The sequence below is a fragment of the Podarcis cretensis genome (assembly GCF_951804945.1).
Source record: "Podarcis cretensis genome assembly, chromosome: 3".
Taxonomy (NCBI): domain Eukaryota; kingdom Metazoa; phylum Chordata; class Lepidosauria; order Squamata; family Lacertidae; genus Podarcis; species Podarcis cretensis.
The window spans coordinates 28,290,069-28,310,222 of NC_137172.1; the positions used below are offsets into that span (position 1 = coordinate 28,290,069).

At 43.6% G+C, this 20,154-nt stretch overlaps 1 protein-coding gene across 1 annotated transcript in view; it reads left to right on the forward strand.

Annotated features, from left to right (window-relative positions):
• The first annotated feature begins 19,594 nt into the window (after positions 1 to 19,594).
• Positions 19,595 to 20,154, forward strand: part of KCTD3 (potassium channel tetramerization domain containing 3) — a 30,761-nt gene continuing 30,201 nt past the window's right edge. The window contains exon 1 of the mRNA XM_079968603.1: positions 19,595 to 20,101. Within this exon, the coding sequence (XP_079824729.1) occupies positions 20,025 to 20,101 (77 nt within the window). The 5' untranslated portion in view covers positions 19,595 to 20,024. The remainder of the gene's footprint in view (positions 20,102 to 20,154) is intronic.

Below are 20,154 nucleotides of genomic sequence, written 5' to 3' on the forward strand. Positions count from 1 at the left end.
TAAGCAATTCCCCATGCCACCTGAAACTAGCTGTACATGTTAAAGAAAAATAAAATATGGGTCCCCTTTGTGCCGCAGATTGCTAAGGTTGTGGTAGCGGGGGAGATGCATACCCCACAAGTGTCCCAAGAAAAACAGGACATCCATTTTTTATTGTGAGAGAATAGCGGCCATTTTGGCTGCTGCAATCTTGCATGATTACACAGCGTGAATTTTGGGGGCCATGATCTTGTGTGGTGCCCCCCAGCGTGTTTTTAGGCACTGTGTCTGAATAAATTGCTTTGGGTGGGGGGGGACAGCGGTGTGAAATTGCACAAGACCACAGCAACGAAAATGGCCACCATGCTCTTGCAATAAAACCGGGAAGTTGGCGTCCAAGAAGGTGGCTTTCAGAGTGTTGGAGGGTATGGGAATGGAAAATGGTGGCAGGGGGCAGAAAACAGTATTGTTGCAGGAGGAGAGAGCAGCTTGGGCATAAGGGTGGGTCCCAGAAGGCCCCTTGCTCAAGGCCTGCTTAAAACTGGCAGCACTCCTGCTTGTGTATTTTATGAGCTGGATTACAGTGTGTGTGCGTTTTTGTTTGTTTCACATTCTCAATATGACATCTTCTTTTACTGCTTTTGATTTGCAGACAACAGTAGGAAGGGGAGAAAGCAGAGGGCCTGGATAAGATCAGTGTGGTAGGTTGCCTAGCTCTCTTTCCCACTGAGACTCAGCTGACCCAAAGTGCAACCTGTAACAGGAGGCATTCATCAGACAAGGCCCCTGCAGGGTGTCATTGTATTATGAACGGCTCCTGGGCAGGCAGCTTGACCTGAGCTGCTGCACTGCCATATTTAAGGCAATGTGAAATGACATTGTTTTGAGTCAAAGGGCAAGAAACCCAGACCAGTAAACATTCATAATCTATTCATTTCTTCTCATTCCCCAATGAGATATGATTTCCCCTTGTTGGTGGCTCTCCTTACTAGTTTGTTGATGGGACTTTATAAGTTGTCTGGCGAAAATCTGCAACCACATCTTTAGCTCCTGGATATAGCCGGTGAATGGTGCAGCTGGAATGCATTCTGACCTTGAAGCCCATCTTCCTCCAGCTTATGAATTTATGGTTGCTTAGTGACTCAGTGGTGGCTGGTATCCATTGGGAATGGTAGAGGGAAAGCAGGGAGATCAGTCATAGGTGGAGCTAGAGCCAGTGGCAGGAGGACTCAGCCCCTGACTGGTGGTATGTGGGGGCTGGCTGACAGCAAACTGGGGCTGGTGGGGCACTGCCCCATTTGTCCTAATAGACCAGTCTCCACTGTAGTGATGAGAAAATGTTCTGCTTCATAATCCCCCCCCAAAAAAACATTCCCCTTATTAAGAACTTATTGTGTACCAATGTTGATCCTTCACACTGAAAAGCTCTGAGGAGAGTAAAATGGATAATACTGTTAGTGTGGCTTTGCAGGAGGAAGGAACAAACAGGGTATGTATGCGTTTGAAAATGAGCTTTGCTCACCCGCAGCTCTGCACATCTATGGGGAATTTTCATTTTCACAACAGGGGCCACCAGTCTTTTGAGGGCAGTGGGCAAATTTGGAATTTGAGAGAGTGCTGGATAAAAATGGCAGCCATTGCCACGGAGTATGTGAAATACCACAAAATAGCTGCCACAACTAAAAGCGAGGGGTGGGAGGAAGACAGTACCGCAAAATAGTACAGGTATGTTGCAGCCACTGATCAATGGAGAAAAAGGCACCAACACCATTCATCACTATGCTCACTCGCAGTGACCTTTCTGTGGGAGATTTGTGTAGCAATGTACATTACAGTGGTACCTCGGGTTAAGAACTTAATTCGTTCTGGAGGTCCGTTCTTAACTTGAAACTGTCCTTAACCTGAGTACCACTTTAGCTAATGGGGCTTCCCGCTGCCGCCTTGCCACCGGAGCACAATTTCTGTTCTCATCCTGAAGCAAAGTTCTTAACCCAAGCTTTTATTTCTGGGGTTGCAGAGACTGTAACCTGAAGTGTCTGTAACCCAAGGCACCACTGTATTGTGAGTTAGCATGTGAATGGGTTAAGCCCACAGAGCGACCCTGCTGATAGGCAGACTCAGACCATACAAACGTAATTGGTAGAAAAGGTTCTGTGTGATAGCACTGCCCCTCCTTTATTGGACGGGAAGAACAAAGTATTGTCGTCGTTCCCCCCCCCCCTTTTCTCTTCAACTAGTGATCAGAACACATGTATGGCCAACTACTCCAGCATCAGGCACATCCCTGGGACTCTTTAGACGTAAATCTATGTATTTTGCTTGCATTTATGTTACTGTTGTTGCTGCTAAGAACAAAAGCTTGACTATGAGTAAGTAAATCATGCTTTAAACTTACTTCTCAGTCTGTTATCTGATTCTTTGTTAAGCGGGGTAAGAAAGGTGGAGCCAGCTTGCTTTGCAGCTGGACTTAATTCAAAGAAGGCCTTAATATGCTTTCTATGTTTCTGCTCAGGATAGGACTTAGAACACTGCTTAGCCTTGTGTTTTAAATGAAGTGGTAAGTCTGGAGGAATAAATTGCAATTGATATATCTCCTCCTTCCTGCTAAAATTCACCCCACACTTTCTCAGTAGGCAAAATATTCCTATTTCAGAAAGCCTTTTAAATGGAGATCTTTCACCCACTATACCATTTGTGGTATAAAAAGTTGCGGGATTTCAGGGGGAAGTTAGAGGATATGCACTGATTGGAAATGAAGCAGTATGACCACTCCAAAACCTTTGCATGTGCGAACAGCATTGAAGGTGGGATCACGTGTGACCACCCCATAGCATCATGGGCACAAATAATTATGATCGTACAATAAAAAGGGCATCTGGAGTGTTCCTCAGTCTCAGCTGAAGCTATGTCATAGGATTGTTGCTAAGATAAAATGGGGAAACCATGTATGCTGCCCTGGACTCTGCTGCAAGAAAGTGGAATGAATAAACAGTCTGCCTCATAACAATATGCTAGCCCTGAGTTAGAACAGCAGGAGCATTTCTATAGTCTATTGTTGTGCAAAAGGTTAGACCAGGTGATCAATGTAATCCCTCTGGGCCTTCAAATTACTGTATTTATGAATCACTGCAGAACAAATGCTCACCTCCCCACCCCCCTCGCCGCCACCCAATTCAAGGTTCAGCTTAACCAAAGGCATGGCTGACCTGTTTATGCACTATGTCAGAAGGAGTACTTCTCTAGGTTGATTAACCACGCTAATGCATTGTTATGTCATTGGACAGAAGAGAAAGACGGTGCATTTACAGAGAGTGCTGAAGGGAGATGTAGGTCAAGGCACTTAAAGTGTTGAAGCTGAAACGGTACTGAGACACAGAAATTATTTAGCAATTCCTGCCAGGGACTGTGTTTAGCTACATAAATGGGTGGCACTATTTTTCAGAGGGATCGACTGTAGCAATTCCCCATTATCGTTAAAAGTTCAGGCAATTTGTGTGGCTGCTGCTAAATATAGGCTTCGGGTGTTTTCTGTTTCTGGACACCCAGCTGAAAGCCACTAATCTGTCCTAATTTTGTTTTTCACAACAGATTTACCTTCATACCCTGGGCATGGTAATTCAGTGTGGCTCTAAATCCAGGTTTCTATTCTTCCCACATTCCATCTCTTGTCAGTCCGTCATCCTGACTACCAATCTAGCATAAATAACAAGGAATTCCCTATTATCACAAGTCAGTCATTGAGTGCAGGAGGAGAAGGGTTACGAAACCTGACAGCATTTTTGCAGCCTGTGAGAGCTAACAATTCATTCCCATCTCCAGCACTGGCACACATTTATTCACTTATTTATTTGAGCTTAGATCAAACTTCTAAACCCTGGAGCTAAGCTTGGGAATTGGTGCGCTATCAAAGCAAATACGAAATAATAGTAAATCGAAACAGTCCATCCTTCACAATTTTATTAGCCCCTAACAGGAATAGTTTCCTAAATATGTTCAAGCTAGGGCTTTGGCAACCTTCTAGGGAAGCTGGCTCCATAAATATAATACAGGGAGAGAAGAGATTATCTCTTGCCTGATGGTTAAATTTCAGCTTGGTATATAGATTATTTTGCTTTATTTTAAAACATTTCTGTGCCTCATAGGACCACCAAGGAAGCTAACAGGAGGCTATACTTGTGATCTCACCACTAAGTAGGGGTTGTTCGGTCCCAGCTCCTGCCAACCTAGCAGTTCGAAAGCACGTCAAAGTGCAAGTAGATAAATAGGTACCACTATGGCGGGAAGGTAAACGGTGTTTCCGTGCACTGTTCTTGTTTCCCAGAAGCGGCTTAGTCATGCTGGCCACATGACCCGGAAGCTGTACGCCGGCTCCCTCAGCCAATAACGCGAGATGAGCGCCGCAACCCCAGAGTTGGCCACGACTGGACCTAATGGTCAGGGGTTCCTGTAACGTTATCTAGGGATGAAGAAGGTCCAATGTGGGAGCAGAAGACTCTGAGGTGAGAGTGGGGACAGGTATGTTGGGGTGTTTAATACTGAACTTTCACCTTTTGGAAAAAAGGTGCAAATTAAAAAAAAATAAAAAAAACATTTTTTTTCAATGATACCAGTAAGTCTGTATGATTTCAGTCCAAAGAAATCCAAACCCAAGTAATCTCTAGGAACTCTGGAACCTCTCACTCCTTGTAGAATTGGGCTGCACATAACTTATGCTTTGCTATACCAGCTTCCAGGGCATTCCATTCCATCCACACATATCCCACCAGCAGCCAGCATTTTGTGCCCACTGAACATGCTTAATCCCTACTGCAATGTGTTGATATCCACCAGCAACAATTTCCCCTCTTTGTTTCTACTTCTGCAAACCCAATCAGTGAGGATTGGGGGCTCCACTGTAAGGCAAAAAATCTTATTGTTTAAGCAGCCTTTTTCAGATAGGCATTATTATCCTTTCTTGGTTGCATGGCTTTGTTTTGTCTGCTGCCTCCGTCTCCCTTTTTATTACATTATACTATCTCTGTTTCTTTATATATTGTATTTTTAGAACATGATTGTATTTTATAGTCCATCTGGATTGCTGCGACCCGCCCTGAATGATGTGTAAGCGCTAGAAGGGCAGGATATAAATGTTCATGTGTATTAAATAAATAAATGAAGCCCTCCCTCGGAGCAATATCTTCTTCCAGCCTGAGCTACTGTCTGTGAAATGTACAAATGGTACAATGGAAGAGAACAGCCCCAGTCACAGCGATGGCACACAGTGGAATCTTCCCTCTGCTGAAGATGGTGCCTAACTCCCATTACCTTTAATGGGAACTAAATGAGTGCCAAGAAGAGAGTGAAGAATTTAGGCATTCAAGCATAGACAGTGAAATCAATTTAATCTCCCTAACATTTTTCATTCTGTTACAATCAGGTGGGGGAAAGTATCAAGACTAACAGCAGGAAATTGAGATTCTTGAATTTTCGTGTACCTGATAATTTAGTGACTTTTTAGTGCTTGTATATTAGCTTTCTCTCTCTCCCCCCCCCCCCAATTCCTTAAATTGTGGGATGTATTGCGATATGCCTCGTGGAATTGTCCATAACAAAAATGCAGTCCAGTAAACTGTGTTAGACCTGCCAAAATAGACTGCGCCTTACTTTCTAGAAATCCAAAAGTGCTGCATAAGAATAAAAAGCTTGTGCTTTCTTGGTTATAGATTCTGATGCAGCCATCTTCAGTCTGGTGCCCTCTAGATGTTTTGGATTACAGCAAACCCAAGCTAGGGCTGTAAAGACAAAGAGCTGAGGAAATGTGAGTAGGAGCTGGGTTGATTTTCCATTACTGCAATCACTAGGGGGAGAGTAGTGTCAGGAACTGACCAGAGGAGGAATGGTGGAGACCGCCTCCCCAGACTGAACCTTCCAGAGAAGAGGAAGACAGTACAGTGGAACCTCAGGTTATGTACCGTCCTCCTTACAAACGCTTCGGGTAACGAGCTCCGCTAATCTGGAAGTAGATGCTCCTGGTTGCGAATTTTGCCCCAGGATGCGAGCGGAAGTTGCCCACCAGCAGCTCGACGGCAGCGGGAGGCCCCATTAGCGAAAGTGCACCTCACGTTAAGAACAGTTTTTGGTTAAGAACGGACCTCCGGAACAAATTAAGTTTGTAACCGGAGGTACCACTGTATAGATTTACAACAGTGGTTTGCAGGAAGTCACAGCTCAGAGGCAGATGAGGGGCAAAGTTGGGAAATAATGGAAGAGGAGAAAGCAGAGCTGGAGCAGCTGGCTGACACATTATCACTAGAAAGCATTCCAAACCCCCCTTCTCCCAGAACCCAGCAAGCATTGAAAGTAGGAGAGAAAAGAGCTCAGAGACAAATGGCCCTAAGTGGCAACCATAAGGTGGGTGGTGCTGTTGATTATTAAGGAAGTAGAAGAAAAATGGGGGTGGAGATTTACTCGGAGCAACACCAATAACTCCAAGAGGCTGCATTTCTAAGCCTCTCTCTGTGAACATTGAATAAAAGACATTGGTAAGAACTTTCTCTGCCTTATCTATTCCTGGCAGCCTACCGACATCTGAAGGCAGCCCTGTTTAGGGAAACTTTTAATATCTGAAGGACTATTGTATTTTAATATTTCGTTGGAAGCTGCCCAGAGTGGCTGGGGAAACGCAGCCAGGTGGGTGGGGTATAAATAAATTACTACTACTACTACTACTGTGGGAGAATCGGACTCCCTGACGCCTGACAGGTAGCCTGTTTAGACCTCCCCAAATGATACCTCAGGTGCAACTCTTTAGTGTATTTCATGCAAGTCAATTGTTGCTGCTTGTGGGAAAATGTCATGGATTGCACTTGGTTACGCTATTGCAGTGAGGGCAAAATTGCCCTCTCTGTTCTTGGCTCTGCATGGTGTGTGCATGCGTGCATGTGTGCAATTAATTTTTATGTGCAGAGTACATAGAGGCATATTGCCTTCCCTCAGGGGTCCATACAATAGACAAGCATTCCCTCTAAACTACTGCCATGGTGATGAGCATTGTCCTGGTCACATATACAGTATTGAACTATTTGAACTTAAGGTGGGGGGAGGGCGGAATGAGAGCCTTTGGCTAGGTCTGGCCAAAGGCCTGTTGAGTGCAGTATCCTATTTCTAATAATAGTTAACCAGAGGCCTATGGGAGGCTCACAGATAGGGGTTTCACACAGATCCAGATTAACCATTATTAGACTAATAAAGCTATAGCTTTAGTCCTTCATGTCTCTCTCTCTGTGTGTTTTTTTAAGACCCAACTTTTCCAACCCAGGTACAAACTCTCTGGGTGGCCTTTGGCCAGTCACTCCCTCTTAGTCATACCTTCCCGAGAGGTTACTATTTAAGTGGATAGAGAAAAAGTCCATTTTGAGCCCCTGGGAGGAATGACATTATTCACAACTTTGCCAAAGCCAAAGGGGAAAAATTAAAAATTGAAGAAATTGGTGAATTATTTATATTTGCAGATTCCCTCTTCTTTGATTTGAATGCGTTTGTTAATTTTAGATAATTTGTTTGATGGCTTTATGATTAGTTTAGCAATATGTTGTACCCATTACTTAGGACCTTCCCTTCTATTAGCACTAGGCTCCTCTTAACTTCTGGGACGCAGGTGGCGCTGTGGGTTAAAGCCTCAGCGCCTAGGGCTTGCCGATCGAAAGGTCAGCGGTTCGAATCCCTGCGGCGGGGTGCGCTCCCGCTGCTCGGTCCCAGCGCCTGCCAACCTAGCAGTTTGAAAGCACCTCCGGGTGCAAGTAGATAAATAGGGACCGCTTACCAGCGGGAAGGTAAACGGCGTTTCTGTGTGCGGCTCTGGCTCTGGCTCTGGCTCTGGCTCTGGCCAGAGCAGCGATGTCACGCTGGCCACGTGACCCGGAAGTGTCTCCGGACAGCGCTGGCCCCTGGCCTCTTAAGTGAGATGGGCGCACAACCCCAGAGTCTGTCAAGACTGGCCCGTACGTGCAGGGGTACCTTTACCTTTTACCTCTTAACTTCAATTTGGGAAGAATTTATTAAGTGCAGCTGGTATTCAGAGGCATGGCACAAGAGCCCTATGTAGAAACGGCCATTGAATATTGCAGTAATATGAGGGCTTTTAGCATTTTGAATGTCCTGTGAACAGAGTTGCAATCTAGAATATTTACCCAAGTAGTCTTTGCTAAGATTTGTGAGTAGCTTCAGGATTAATGCAGACAAGCAATGCCAAATAATAATAAATTCAGTGCTAAAAATACCTGCCAGTTTAAGTTCAGAGTTAAGGCTATCTCATATTGGCTCACAAACCTTGGATATTAGCAGTCGAGGCTGCTATCTTAACAGATGTGTTTTGCGATCAACAGTAATGTTGCTCAGTGTCACAAATTGTGCTTGCTCATAAATTACTCTCCATACACACAAACTCTTACTTGATCTTTCAAGCCCAAATCCAGATGGGGAAGACAGAGTGCCTGGGACCAGCAAAGATGCCCTATGTTGTCTTGGTTCTGTATCGCTTTATGAAATATCTGAACTTTAGTGGGCCTTGCGGAGGAATTCTCCCATTGACCCTTGCCTGTTAGTTATGTGGGGTGGGGTCTGGAAGTTTGCAGTGTGGTTGACTTAGCTGTGCGATATTGTCCCCTCTTGTTGTTTGACTATTTGACTAGTTAAGTACCTGACATGCATCTCTCTACACACGGCCTACCGCACATATTTGTTGTGAGATTGGTTTCAGTGTTAGAAAGTGTTTGCAGGGTCCATCCCTTCCAACTCGCTGAAGTTGAAAACCAGATTGTGTGACCTGCGCAAGAGCACAACACCCAAAACTGCACCTTTTTGGGTGCCGCAATCTCGCATGTTTTGGGGCACAATTCCACAAAATAGGATGTCCTGATTTAAATGGGGCAGTTGAGGGATATGCAGCCATGTAAGCGACTGCTGTGTGAGGTGTGGAGAGGTGATGGGGTTGTAATGGACAGCTCCAGAAGGCTGCAGATACTCACATAAGATCTCTCAGGAATTTGGATTACCCCACATGATCTTGTGGGAGTAGCCCAGAGCAGGCATACTGAATGGGCCTTGCCTCTCAGACAAGCTGGGGAGCTTAAAAGCGAGGTAACTCCAAGCAAACTTGATGTGGAAAGAGCATTTAAGCTCACCACCTGGCTTGGGATTTGCCTTGCATAATTTTAACCAGTCTGCTTTCAACCGTGTATGGTTGAAACTGTGCAAGTCTAAAGCACATAAGATGGAGGATTACTGTACTTGTTTCCATAGACTTTAATGGGGCAAGGAAATGTTAATGAAGAGCTGATCAGAACTTCACCAAGGCAGTGAAAGTGTGGGCTCAACTACAAGTCTGAATAAAGTACAGCAGTAGTTTTTACTAAAAACTAGAAATAAATATATAACGTGCCATCCTAATAACTGGGAAAAGGGGTTACATTTTCAGTATGGTGGACACTCAGGTTGCGAACATGATCTGTGCGGGAAGCACGTTCGCAACCCGCAGCACCGCGTCTGCGCACGCTCGAGTTGCAATTTAGTGTTTATGCGCATTTGTGAGCATGAGCGTGCAGTGCGCAACCAAAAAAACGTGCAAACTGAAGTGTCTGTAACCCGAGGTATGACTGTACTTTTTAACTCAATGTATCTGTGGTGATTTTTAATTGGTACTTTTGTAAAACTCATCAGGTAGGTCAGGTACACCAAATTTCAGGTTATTGACTCAATAGATGCCATTTCCATCAGCTATAGAAACTTGTTTTTGCCATTCACCATCACTCCTGTGCTCCAATAATAATGTAGTACTTGAAAAATAGTTTCAGAAAAATAAATCCAGTTCAAATGAATTATTTCCTGCTGGAAATTCAACATGCAATCAGTTTCTTAATACACTACTTTAGTATGAACATAAAAAAGAAGACGAGAAAACATAACATAAATATTTCATTAACAAATAGGACTTATATGGGTCGGCATTAAAAGGGACATTTCTTGGCAATGGCAAAATATATAGTATTCTGTGAGGTGGAAATTAATTATGTCAACCTCGTGGGTGGGGAAAGATTGATTCAGTTTTAAGAGGGCCTTGAATACACTTAACAGTGCTCTTTAAAACACTTCACATTGCAGGCTTTAAATATGATTTGATGTGTTGTAGTGTAAAACACTTTGCGGCCTTACATAACCATTTGTAGCCTTAATTATAATGTACGTGGTATACCATGGGTGGAGATGATTGATGTCTGAGCAAGCACCAGAGTAGTTAAAGGCACGGGTTATACCTAAGTGGTTTAACAATCAAGCCCTCTTCCCAGGGAGTCCTGGGAATTTTAGTTCTGTGAGGGGAATCGGGGTCTCCTGACAACCCTCAGCACTCTTAACAAACTACAGTTCTCAGGATTCCTTGGGGGAAGCCATGCTTGTTTAAAGTGGTATGATACTCCTTCAAAGGTATAGTGCAGATGGGGCCCATGTCTCCAAGTTAAAATACAATGGTGACAGACCCATGATGCCTCGCAAGACGAAAAGAATCCGTTCCGCAAGTCTCTTCGTCTAGCGGTTTTCTCGTCTTGCGAAGCACGGCTATTAGCGGCTTAGCGGATTAGCGCTATTAGTGGCTTAGCGGCTTTTAGCAGCTTTTAGCGGCTTATCAGCTTAGCGGATAAGCGGCTTAGAAAAAGGGGGGGGGGGAGAAGGAAAAAACCCTGCAGGAACTCGCAAGACATTTTCATCTTGCGAAGCAAGCCCATAGGAAATTTGTTTTGCGAAGCACCTCCAAAACGGAAAACTCTTTCGTCTAGCGGGTTTTCCATCTTGCGAGGCATTCGTCTTGCGGGGCACCACTGTATTTAGGATTACATGAGATACCAGCCCATAATCACAATAAATGTACTGCTTTTTTGCAACACGGGTATCCAAGAGGAGGCCTTTAAGCCTTGCTCTATTGAGTCTAGAATGGTGTTCCTGAGGACAAGTAAGAATGAAAGTAATAAAAATCAAGCCTTGGAACTGTAAACCAGTGTTTCCTAAATGTATTATATGTGGTGCAAAGTTCTATTTTGTGCTGCACTGCTGAAAATATATATGTATTTATTGGATCAGCTCCCAGAACAACAGGTAGCTGTTAGGTAGCCCAATTGATAATGCTTCCTGGAATCTCTTGGCTTCAGGAATTTATTTCCCACCAGTCAACTGTAGTGTCTGGGTTACCTCAGGGAATTCTGATTGTTCTTTATTTCCACCTTTGGCTTGATATTACTGCCTTTATATTGGCAAGATTTTCACTGGTGGGATATATACTAGGGCAGGGGGTAGTAGTTTATTCAGATGACTAAAAGATTAATTTATCATATCATATATAGTGGTACCTCGGTTTAAGAATTTAATTCATTCTGGAGGTCCGTTCTTAACCTGAAACTGTTCTGAACCGGAGGTACCACTTTAGCTAATGGAGCCTCCCGCTGCCGCCATGCCACCGCCACTGTGCGATTTCTGTTCTCATCCTGAAGCAAAGATCTTAACCCAAGATACTATTTCTGGGTTAGCGGAGTCTGTAACCTGAAGCGTCTGTAACCTGAGGTACCACTGTATTGCAAAATCATGCATATCAGCTTCCCGGTTGCTCAAACATTTGAATCACCTATAACAAAATATGTAAAATATGTTTGGGGATAGAGATGCACCACAACATTTTGTTGCAGCTCCCACTTGTACAGATAATTTATTAAACTGATTAATCTTTTTATATGCTTTTTTCTCTTAAGCATACCCATGGCTGTTAGCTATCCATGGCTTCAAAGTGTCTATATACACAGGAAAGCACAGCAAAAACAAACCCCACATTTGCAATTTTCATGTCTAGACTAAGTGTCTTCTTCGCAGGAATTTTGTAATATAAAGCGATTCTGGAGGATGGGTGTCAAACAGCTACACCAATGAGCATGAGAATCTAATCCCTAGTTTCCCATTTAGCGGGAATGAGGGCTGCAACAAGCTGACAACTGTCATAGTGTTGTGTGGTCATAGTTGTGGCAATCATACCTCTTTGCTCCATTCTGCATTAAAATTGCACATTTTTACTTTCAGATCATAGTAAAAAGTTGGAAACCGTGATTGCTAATCCTTGTCTGGGGGTGTCTGAATTGCCTCAGTAATACTGTCTGCACATTCAGACCCTAGCAAAGGAAAATTTCTTAAATGTACTATAACAACTTCATAAAAAGGGTTATCAAATCCCCTATATTTTGAGGCACTTGTTTTGTGTTTCAGAACATCTACTGAGAACTCTGCAGAATTAAATATTGCAGTTCCATAGCGACCCTTAGTGGTTGAGATTTGGCTCTGAAAGGCATCTAATAAATTTAGCTTCTACATGCTGAATCATTTAAAATTTATACCAGAAAAAAATCAAGGGGCAGACCTGGAGTTCCACTTGTATGATGGGATTCCTCTTTCACCATCCTCTCCCTCCTTGCAGTGCCCTATGCGCCTCTAAAACTGCCTAGAGGGTTTCCTAACATTTCAGAGCAGATATTGGGGATGCACAGAAACAGCAGGGTGGGGAAGGTGAAATCCCATTATGTGAGCAGAGGTCTGTAGCACTGGATGCAATCCCTGCTCAAAAACCTCTCATGTGTGTTTCTACACAAATCATACGGCTAAGAAAAATACGTTTGCTTAGAACACGGGGCAACTCCAGAAAAACTAGCCTGGCGGTAGAAAGGAGTGGCAAAGATGACGGTAGAGGAATCAGTGGTGTAATGCACTGTGATATTTTAGTGTATTTTTGGTTTTTATGGAAGCCGCCCAGAGTGGCTGGGGAAACCCAGCCAGATGGGCGGGGTACAAATAATAAATTATTACTATTATTATTATATGTAGGACCTTAATTATACTGCAAATGAAAGCAGGGAGAGTGGAGGAACTTGAGGCTTAGCTCTTCAAGTAGCTTGGCAAATATATGTTCTGTTCACAATTTGCTCTGAGTTTGCTGGTTTACTCTTCTGTGTCTTTGTGGGAAAGTGAGTTAATGGTGTGTGGAAGGGCGAGGCAACTGTGTCGCTAGTTTTTGTACCTCTCAGTGGCAGACGAACTCTCTCGGGTACCTGGGGCAGGGCAAACCGCCCAGAGGACGACGCACAAGGCGTCCACCCGCTGGCTCCCTCCCAGCTGCCCTATCCCTATAGGCACCTCTATCGGCATGGAGGCGATCCACCCAGGGGGGATTTTGTCACCCCCATTCAGGAATGAAAACTGGGGCACACCACCCCCCACCGCACCCCCTTTCTCCGCCACTGGTACCTCTTACCTGATCTCATGGGAAATGGTGCAAGCCAAATCCATGTTTAAACAGAGAGCAGAATTATAAGGATGTGTTGACTAGTAGGCCATGTACTCCACAGACATTGGTCTGGACTTGGGTCTACTTTTAACAATGATATGACTGATGCTTAAATTGTTTAAAGGTAAAGGTAAAGGGACCCCTGACCATTAGGTCCAGTCGTGGCCAACTCTGGGGTTGCGGCGCTCATCTCACTTTATTGGCCGAGGGAGCCAGCGTACAGCTTCCATGTGGCCAGCATGACTAAGCCGCTTCTGGCAAACCAGAGCAGCGCACAGAAATGCTGTTTACCTTCCCGTCGGAGCGGTACCTATTTATCTACTTGCACTTTGACATGCTTTCAAACTGCTAGGTTGGCAGGAGCAGGGACCTAGCAATTGGAGCTCACCCCCTTGCAGGGATTCGAACTGCCGACCTTCTGTTCAGCAAGCCCTAGACTCTGTGGTTTAACTCACAGCGCCAATTGTTTAGCAATGCCTAAATACATAAGAACTATTTTATTGGCACGTTTGACTGTTTTACCTTCAAAGATTTTTAGAAGGCAGATATGCCGTCGTTTATAGATGCTGTCCATGTAATCACTCTGATATGGAAATGCTTCTCCCATGTGTGGTTTTTTATTTTAGTTTTTATGAGACGGATTGAAGAACGCACAATATATTCTCTAACGAGACAGTTTCCCAATCAATATTTAGAGAATCTTACAAGTACATTCCTCAAAAGAACCAATAAATGTATAAATGAGAAGGTTGGCTAGTATCTGAATGTTGTCATGTCTCTTTGACCAGCTATAATTAATCATAGAGTTGTAGAGTTGGAAGGGCTCCACAGAGGTCATTTAGTCCAACCCCCTGCAATGCGGGAATTTCAGCTAAAACATCCATGACAGTTGTGAGGATGAAATGGGGAGCAAAACCATGAGCTTCTTGGAAGAAAAGTGTGGTATATAAATGTAATAAATAATATAGACCTTGTTTTCCACAGTACATCTTAATTTATGATATTCTCAGTAAACAAAATGCTTAGGGATGACAAATGTGTATATTCCAGCTTCCAAGCCACTGGCACTGTGCCATGTGTCACAATGTACTTCCATTTTTATTAGTAGTTCTATTTTTTCCTTCAGATCATATGATGAGGATCCTTAATAAAAGCTGGGGGCCAGTGGAGGCGAAAATGGTGGGAAATGGATTTCATCACAGAAGAATAAATATAAACATTAGACTGCCAACCTCTCAGTCATTTCTTTAACAAATAAATAGCATAACACATTTCAAATATGAACAGTGGAATTAAAATCCATAATGATGTTAGGCTCCAGCCCTATATATTTTCTTGGGATGTATGTTCCAGGAAAACTGCTGGAAAGTATTGTTAAATCAGTCTTTCTGTAAACCACTTTGAGGTTTTCTTGTTAACGGTCAGTGTATAAATTTTATGAAACAAATGAACAAATATATAAAATATATTAGCATTTAGGAAAACAGGCCTTCTTGATGAAGCAGCAGCAGGATGTAGAGTTGGAAAAGGTTCAGAAAAGGGCACCCAAAATGATCAAGGGGATGGAGAAAGGTTAGATTTGGTGTGTTTTTTTAGCTGTGATAAAAGCAGCTAATATGGCAGGGGTGTACAGAATTTTGCATGGTGTGGAGAAAGTGGATATCTAGAGGAAGGTTTTTATTGCTCTCTCTTAATGCTAGAACTTGTGGAAATCCAATAAAGCTGAATGCTGGAAGATTCAGGACAGAAAGTATTACAGTGGTACCTCGGGTTAAGAACTTAATTTGTTTTGGAGGTCCGTTCTTAACCAGAAACTGTTCTTAACCTGAAGCACTTTAGCTAATGGGGCCTCCCGCTGCCTTAACCCCAGGTACTATTTCTGGGTTATTGGAGTCTATAACCTGAAGCGTATGTAACCTGAAGCGTATGTAACCTGAGGTACCACTGTACTTCACACAGTGTATTGTAAGAGGCATTGATGACCACCAGCTGCTGGTAATCACAGGTAGGACAAGTGCTATTCTGCGCCGTGGGTTAAACCACAGAGCCTAGGACTTGCCAATCAGAAGGTTGGCGGTTCGAATCCCCGCGACGGGGTGAGCTCCCGTTGCTCGGTCCCAGCTCCTGCCCACCTAGCAATTTGAAAACACATCAAAGTGCAAGTAGATAAATAGGTACCATTACGGCAGGAAGGTAAACGGCATTTCCATGTGCTACTCTGGTTCGTCAGAAGCGGCTTAGTCATGCTGGCCACATGACCCAGAAGCTGTATGCCGGCTCCCTCGGCCAATAAAGTGAGATGAGCGCCGCAACCCTAGAGTCGGTCATGATTGGACCTAATGGTCAGGGGTCCCTTTACTTTTTACTCTTTATGCAGGCATTGGGTTGGCCACTGAAGAAAGGGTGCAAGCCCCTTTTATAAATTTGAAACAATGAATATTAATAGAACTCTATTAATGAATACTTGGGATACATTTTAAATTACCCATCAATGGAACTATTATAATAGACACCCGGGTCTTTTCTGGAACTTTCTACATTCTGCCCCAGGAACAGCTAATAGTTACTATTCTGCTTCTATGGGAAGTAGAAAAATGACGAGTCCTTCTGACTCTGAGACTTCGTTACTTATTTTTGTTGAATCAGGTCCACTGGGAAACAGCATACACATGACAACATGTGACACGTATTGGAGTACTCCTCTTCGAAAATGCATTTTTATTACAAAGAATAACTGGAATTATTCATTACTAACCCAGGCCAATACACCCATCTAGTGGGCAAATATTAACATAGCAGCTACTAGACTGGACTTGATTTTTACTTAATAGCCTCGATGTTTCATCCAGTGCTTTTTTTTCCTGGGGGGAATGCAGGGGTATGCATACCCCTAAACATTTTGTGAATGTTTGTACTTTTGTCCATTTACTGTTTTTATTTTCCCCGATTTGAACTATAAAATGGTGATTTTCCTGAGTCAAAATGGGAGTACCCTAAACATATCTTTTGTGGAATTTCACCCTCAGTAAAGATGCATTTAAGTGCTAGGAAGTGCAAAAATTCAAAAAGTCAAGTAGCATAGAGATGGAACTCATGCATGCTTCATCTACCTGTAGTCATAAAAAACCAATTTTCTGGTCCTTAAAAAAGCTTCAGTTGCAATGAAAAATTATAATTCAAAATTCAAAATAGCAGACCAAAGTTATTTAGACTACAGTCTTACATAGGTGGCTACTGAATGTGTGTGTGTGCATGTGTTGTGACTCAGTAATTTCAATCAATCAATAATTGTGCAATTGTAGTTTAAGTGCCTTTTGTTTACTGAGTTTGTCATCTTTTGTATTTTATTTTTATTGTCATTTTGCTTGCGAAGCATTTATACATCTACAGGTATATGAAAATCATTGTGGATTCAGTGAGATTTACAGTGCAAAACATTCCAAAGGTCTGCCAGGATAAATAATTTTGGAATAGGCTGATCTCTGGTTGAGTTGGCTGAGGCTGGGCTCTGAGGGACCATGCTGGCTGAAATCCCCCATCCTGGTTCAGATGGGGAAAGTCCTGAAAACAGGGTGTTCTGGGAATGTGGTGTGACAAGAAAGGAGCAGACCTTGACCTATTCCCAACACGTACTCTTGTTTCTGAACAGATTTTGAAACAGGGATAACTTACAGCATCTTAACTTAATATGGTGTAACTTCTCCTATAGTTAGAATTGCTCTGTCAGTTCCGTAAGAAAACATACTTGTGCTTCTAGTCTTATTTTGGGTTTCAATAGTTTCAATAGTTTCTTAATTCAAAATTTTCTCTGCAGACTTGAAGACTAGAGACATACTTTAAAAAGTACTTTATGTGTTCTCTGAGTTGCCCAGAAAGCTTTCTGTGACCTGAGGGTTGTACAGCGCCTTTTATTTTTGCCTGTTTTGAAAGCTGTACACAAAAATAACAGCATGGGGGACTGGGAAACAGTTGCCACAATCAGGATAGAAGTAACAGCTCACATTGCAGAAGGAAATGTAAAAATGTATGGTGTTAATTTTGGTACATTGTATGAATCGTACTGCAATAGAGCAAGTCACTGCCAGAGACTGTGGAATTCCTACCAGTCAAAGTTTACAACATTAAGTTAAATCAATACCTGTACTTTAAGTAATGGTGAAGGGCTTGATGGCATTTTAAAGTTCAATCCAGCCCTGACTTTTAACGATCCTGTAAAGCCATGGCAATAAAGGATGCTGAGTCGTGGTAGAAAAAACTGACATGAGTTAAAATGGTTTTATATAGCTCAAATTTTCAACTTCCTGATCTGAATTTAATGAGAGTTTGGAGAGTTCTGAAGGGGGCTAGAATATTCCTAATTCCCACAGCCTCCATATACTACACTGGGCAGCACGGCTTGCTTTTCTGAGCAGTGAGATCTTCTAGGGCAGCAGTCTGGAACTATTTTCAGAGCAAGGCTCAATTAAGACCTTAATGGACCAAAGCACTGAAAAGATTATGCTGCTCCCCCATATGTAATTCAAAACAAAAACAACATTAAACTGTAAAATAAAAACATTTTTTGAAATGGCACAAAACTTACAGGTATGATGAAATTAAAACACCATCTTTCTAAATGTTCTGATTGCAAAATTCTTGATAAATTCATTGAAGTTGACTTGAGAAAGCACGCCCACTTCCATGCACAGTAGGGTAAGTGAATTAAGTCTGTTCTGACAGTGTTGTTCTCTGAGGGTTTTTATCCTTTTCAGGTGAAAAGAAAAAAGTATTCTGCAGAACAGTTAGTATTCATCAATGTTAGAAAAGTGATTACTACTTCAATGCTTTCTTTAATAACAAATTTCAAATTCTTTATTTAAAAATAATTTATTTTTGCTTAGTCTGCCCATTGGGTAATCCGACACTAGGCCACATTCCTATCTTGGCACAACCTCTCTATCCATGCAACCAAGAGGCATTATCAGACTTCAAGGACACATTCCACCCAGGCAAAAATATTCAAGGAAGACATGAAGTAGGCCTAGTGATGACATGTAAACTGCAGAAAGGGATGTGGTTGAGGAGGTGGTGTAGTCTAGGGAGAGTCCTGAAGATCAGATATGAAAGCCCTTGTGCTACAGGCAGATTTTTTATATAAAAAATACACATTATATGAGTAATACTTTTAAAAAACATGTTTAATGCTGCCACTTTTCTTTGGAAGAACAGCTTTGTGGGACCCTGATCTGTATTGGGTCCCATGTGGGTTTTCTACCAAAAATCACTCAGAGTTTCTATTTGTTCTTGAGGATGCAGTAAATAGTAATAGTAATAGTAAAAACTTGATGGGATTTTTAGCAGCATGAAAAGTTTTTTTTTAACGTTCAAATTGATAGAAGGAAAAACACAAGGACAATGCAGTTAGTAGTTGATCAAACACTGTAACGTTTTAAACAGGTACCTACTAATCCCATTACTTTAGCTGTCAACGAACAATGTCTTTTTTTGGCTTGTGAAAACAAAGTTTCCACCTAGCAAAGCAGCAAAAGTCTAGATTTTCAGGTGTAGTTCTCTCCATATACACAGGAACTTTTCTTAAAGTAGCAAATGCTGCAGTCCAGATTGCCAGCATCACAGGTCCAGCTTGATCAAAATCTATTCATACACAAACTTCACTCATACCTATGGAATGTGGTTGCCAAACAACTACTAAATTTAATCTGTAGTTCTCAGAAGTAACTTAACTTCAAGGCTGAATATATTATTGCAAAAGCTAAAGTTCAAACTAGGATACAAACACATCTTTACTAATAATGAAATAGAATGAATAGAATTTGAGATTTCTGATACATGTTTTTAAAAGCGTTTGTGAATACTGTATATCATAAAAGCATTATATATAAACGACCATAACTATCTCTAACAAACATTAACTTCCCGGCTAATACCAGGAGCAAACTAGCTGTGAAGGTGACAATACGGGCGGAATCGGGTCGCTGCTGATTTCCAAGGAAGGGGCTTCCAAACGCCACCTGGGTCGTGGTGGCGGTGGCGGGTGCGCGCGTGGGGGACGGGGGACAGAAACTAAAACTCAATCTACTGTACATGTAACTCCTTCCCTGAGCCTAGGGAGCTCGGGGAGCTCGTGTTGTCTGCGTGCTCAAGCAAATAAAAGGGCCAGCCAGAGGCTTGCGAGCGAAGGAAGTTCTGCCGGCGCCACCTGCTGCTGCCCCAGCTCCTCCCACGCGAGAGGCTCTCGGGCGGCGCTCCGGCCTCAGCGCGATCTCGCGAAGGCGCAGCCAGCGTCGGTATTTTGTCCCTCGCGGAGCCCCCTCCTCCAGGTACCGCGCGTTGCTATGGCATTCCTGGCCATAGAGAGCGGCAGCGTTTTCGGCCGGGAAGAGGGTCGGAGGCCGCTGTAGTGGCGGCGGCGGCGGCGGCAGGGCCTTCCTCGGCCGCCTGACGAGACAGGGGAAGGCGGGCGGCTGGGCGGGCGGCGAGAGAAGGGAGGCCGCCTCAGCCTCCCCTCCCACGTCCCGACCTGGCAGCCTTTCCCTCGGCGCGCCCAGTGCCTGTCTCGGAGGGCTGCGCGGCCTCGCTGGACGCTCCTTCTTCTCCCCCGGCCCCGCCGCCGCCTCCGGGACTCGACTCCGGGGCGGCGGCGGCTGGAGGCGGCGGCGACAGGCGGTTCCCGGAGGCAGAGTCGCTGCTGGGGAAGATGGCGGGGAACGGCGCGGGTTTCGCCGGCGCAGGCAGCAGCGGGGAGATTATCCAGCTCAATGTCGGGGGCACCAGGTGAGCAGCAGGCCGACGGCGGGGCCTCCGACGGGAAAGGGGCGAGAGAGGGC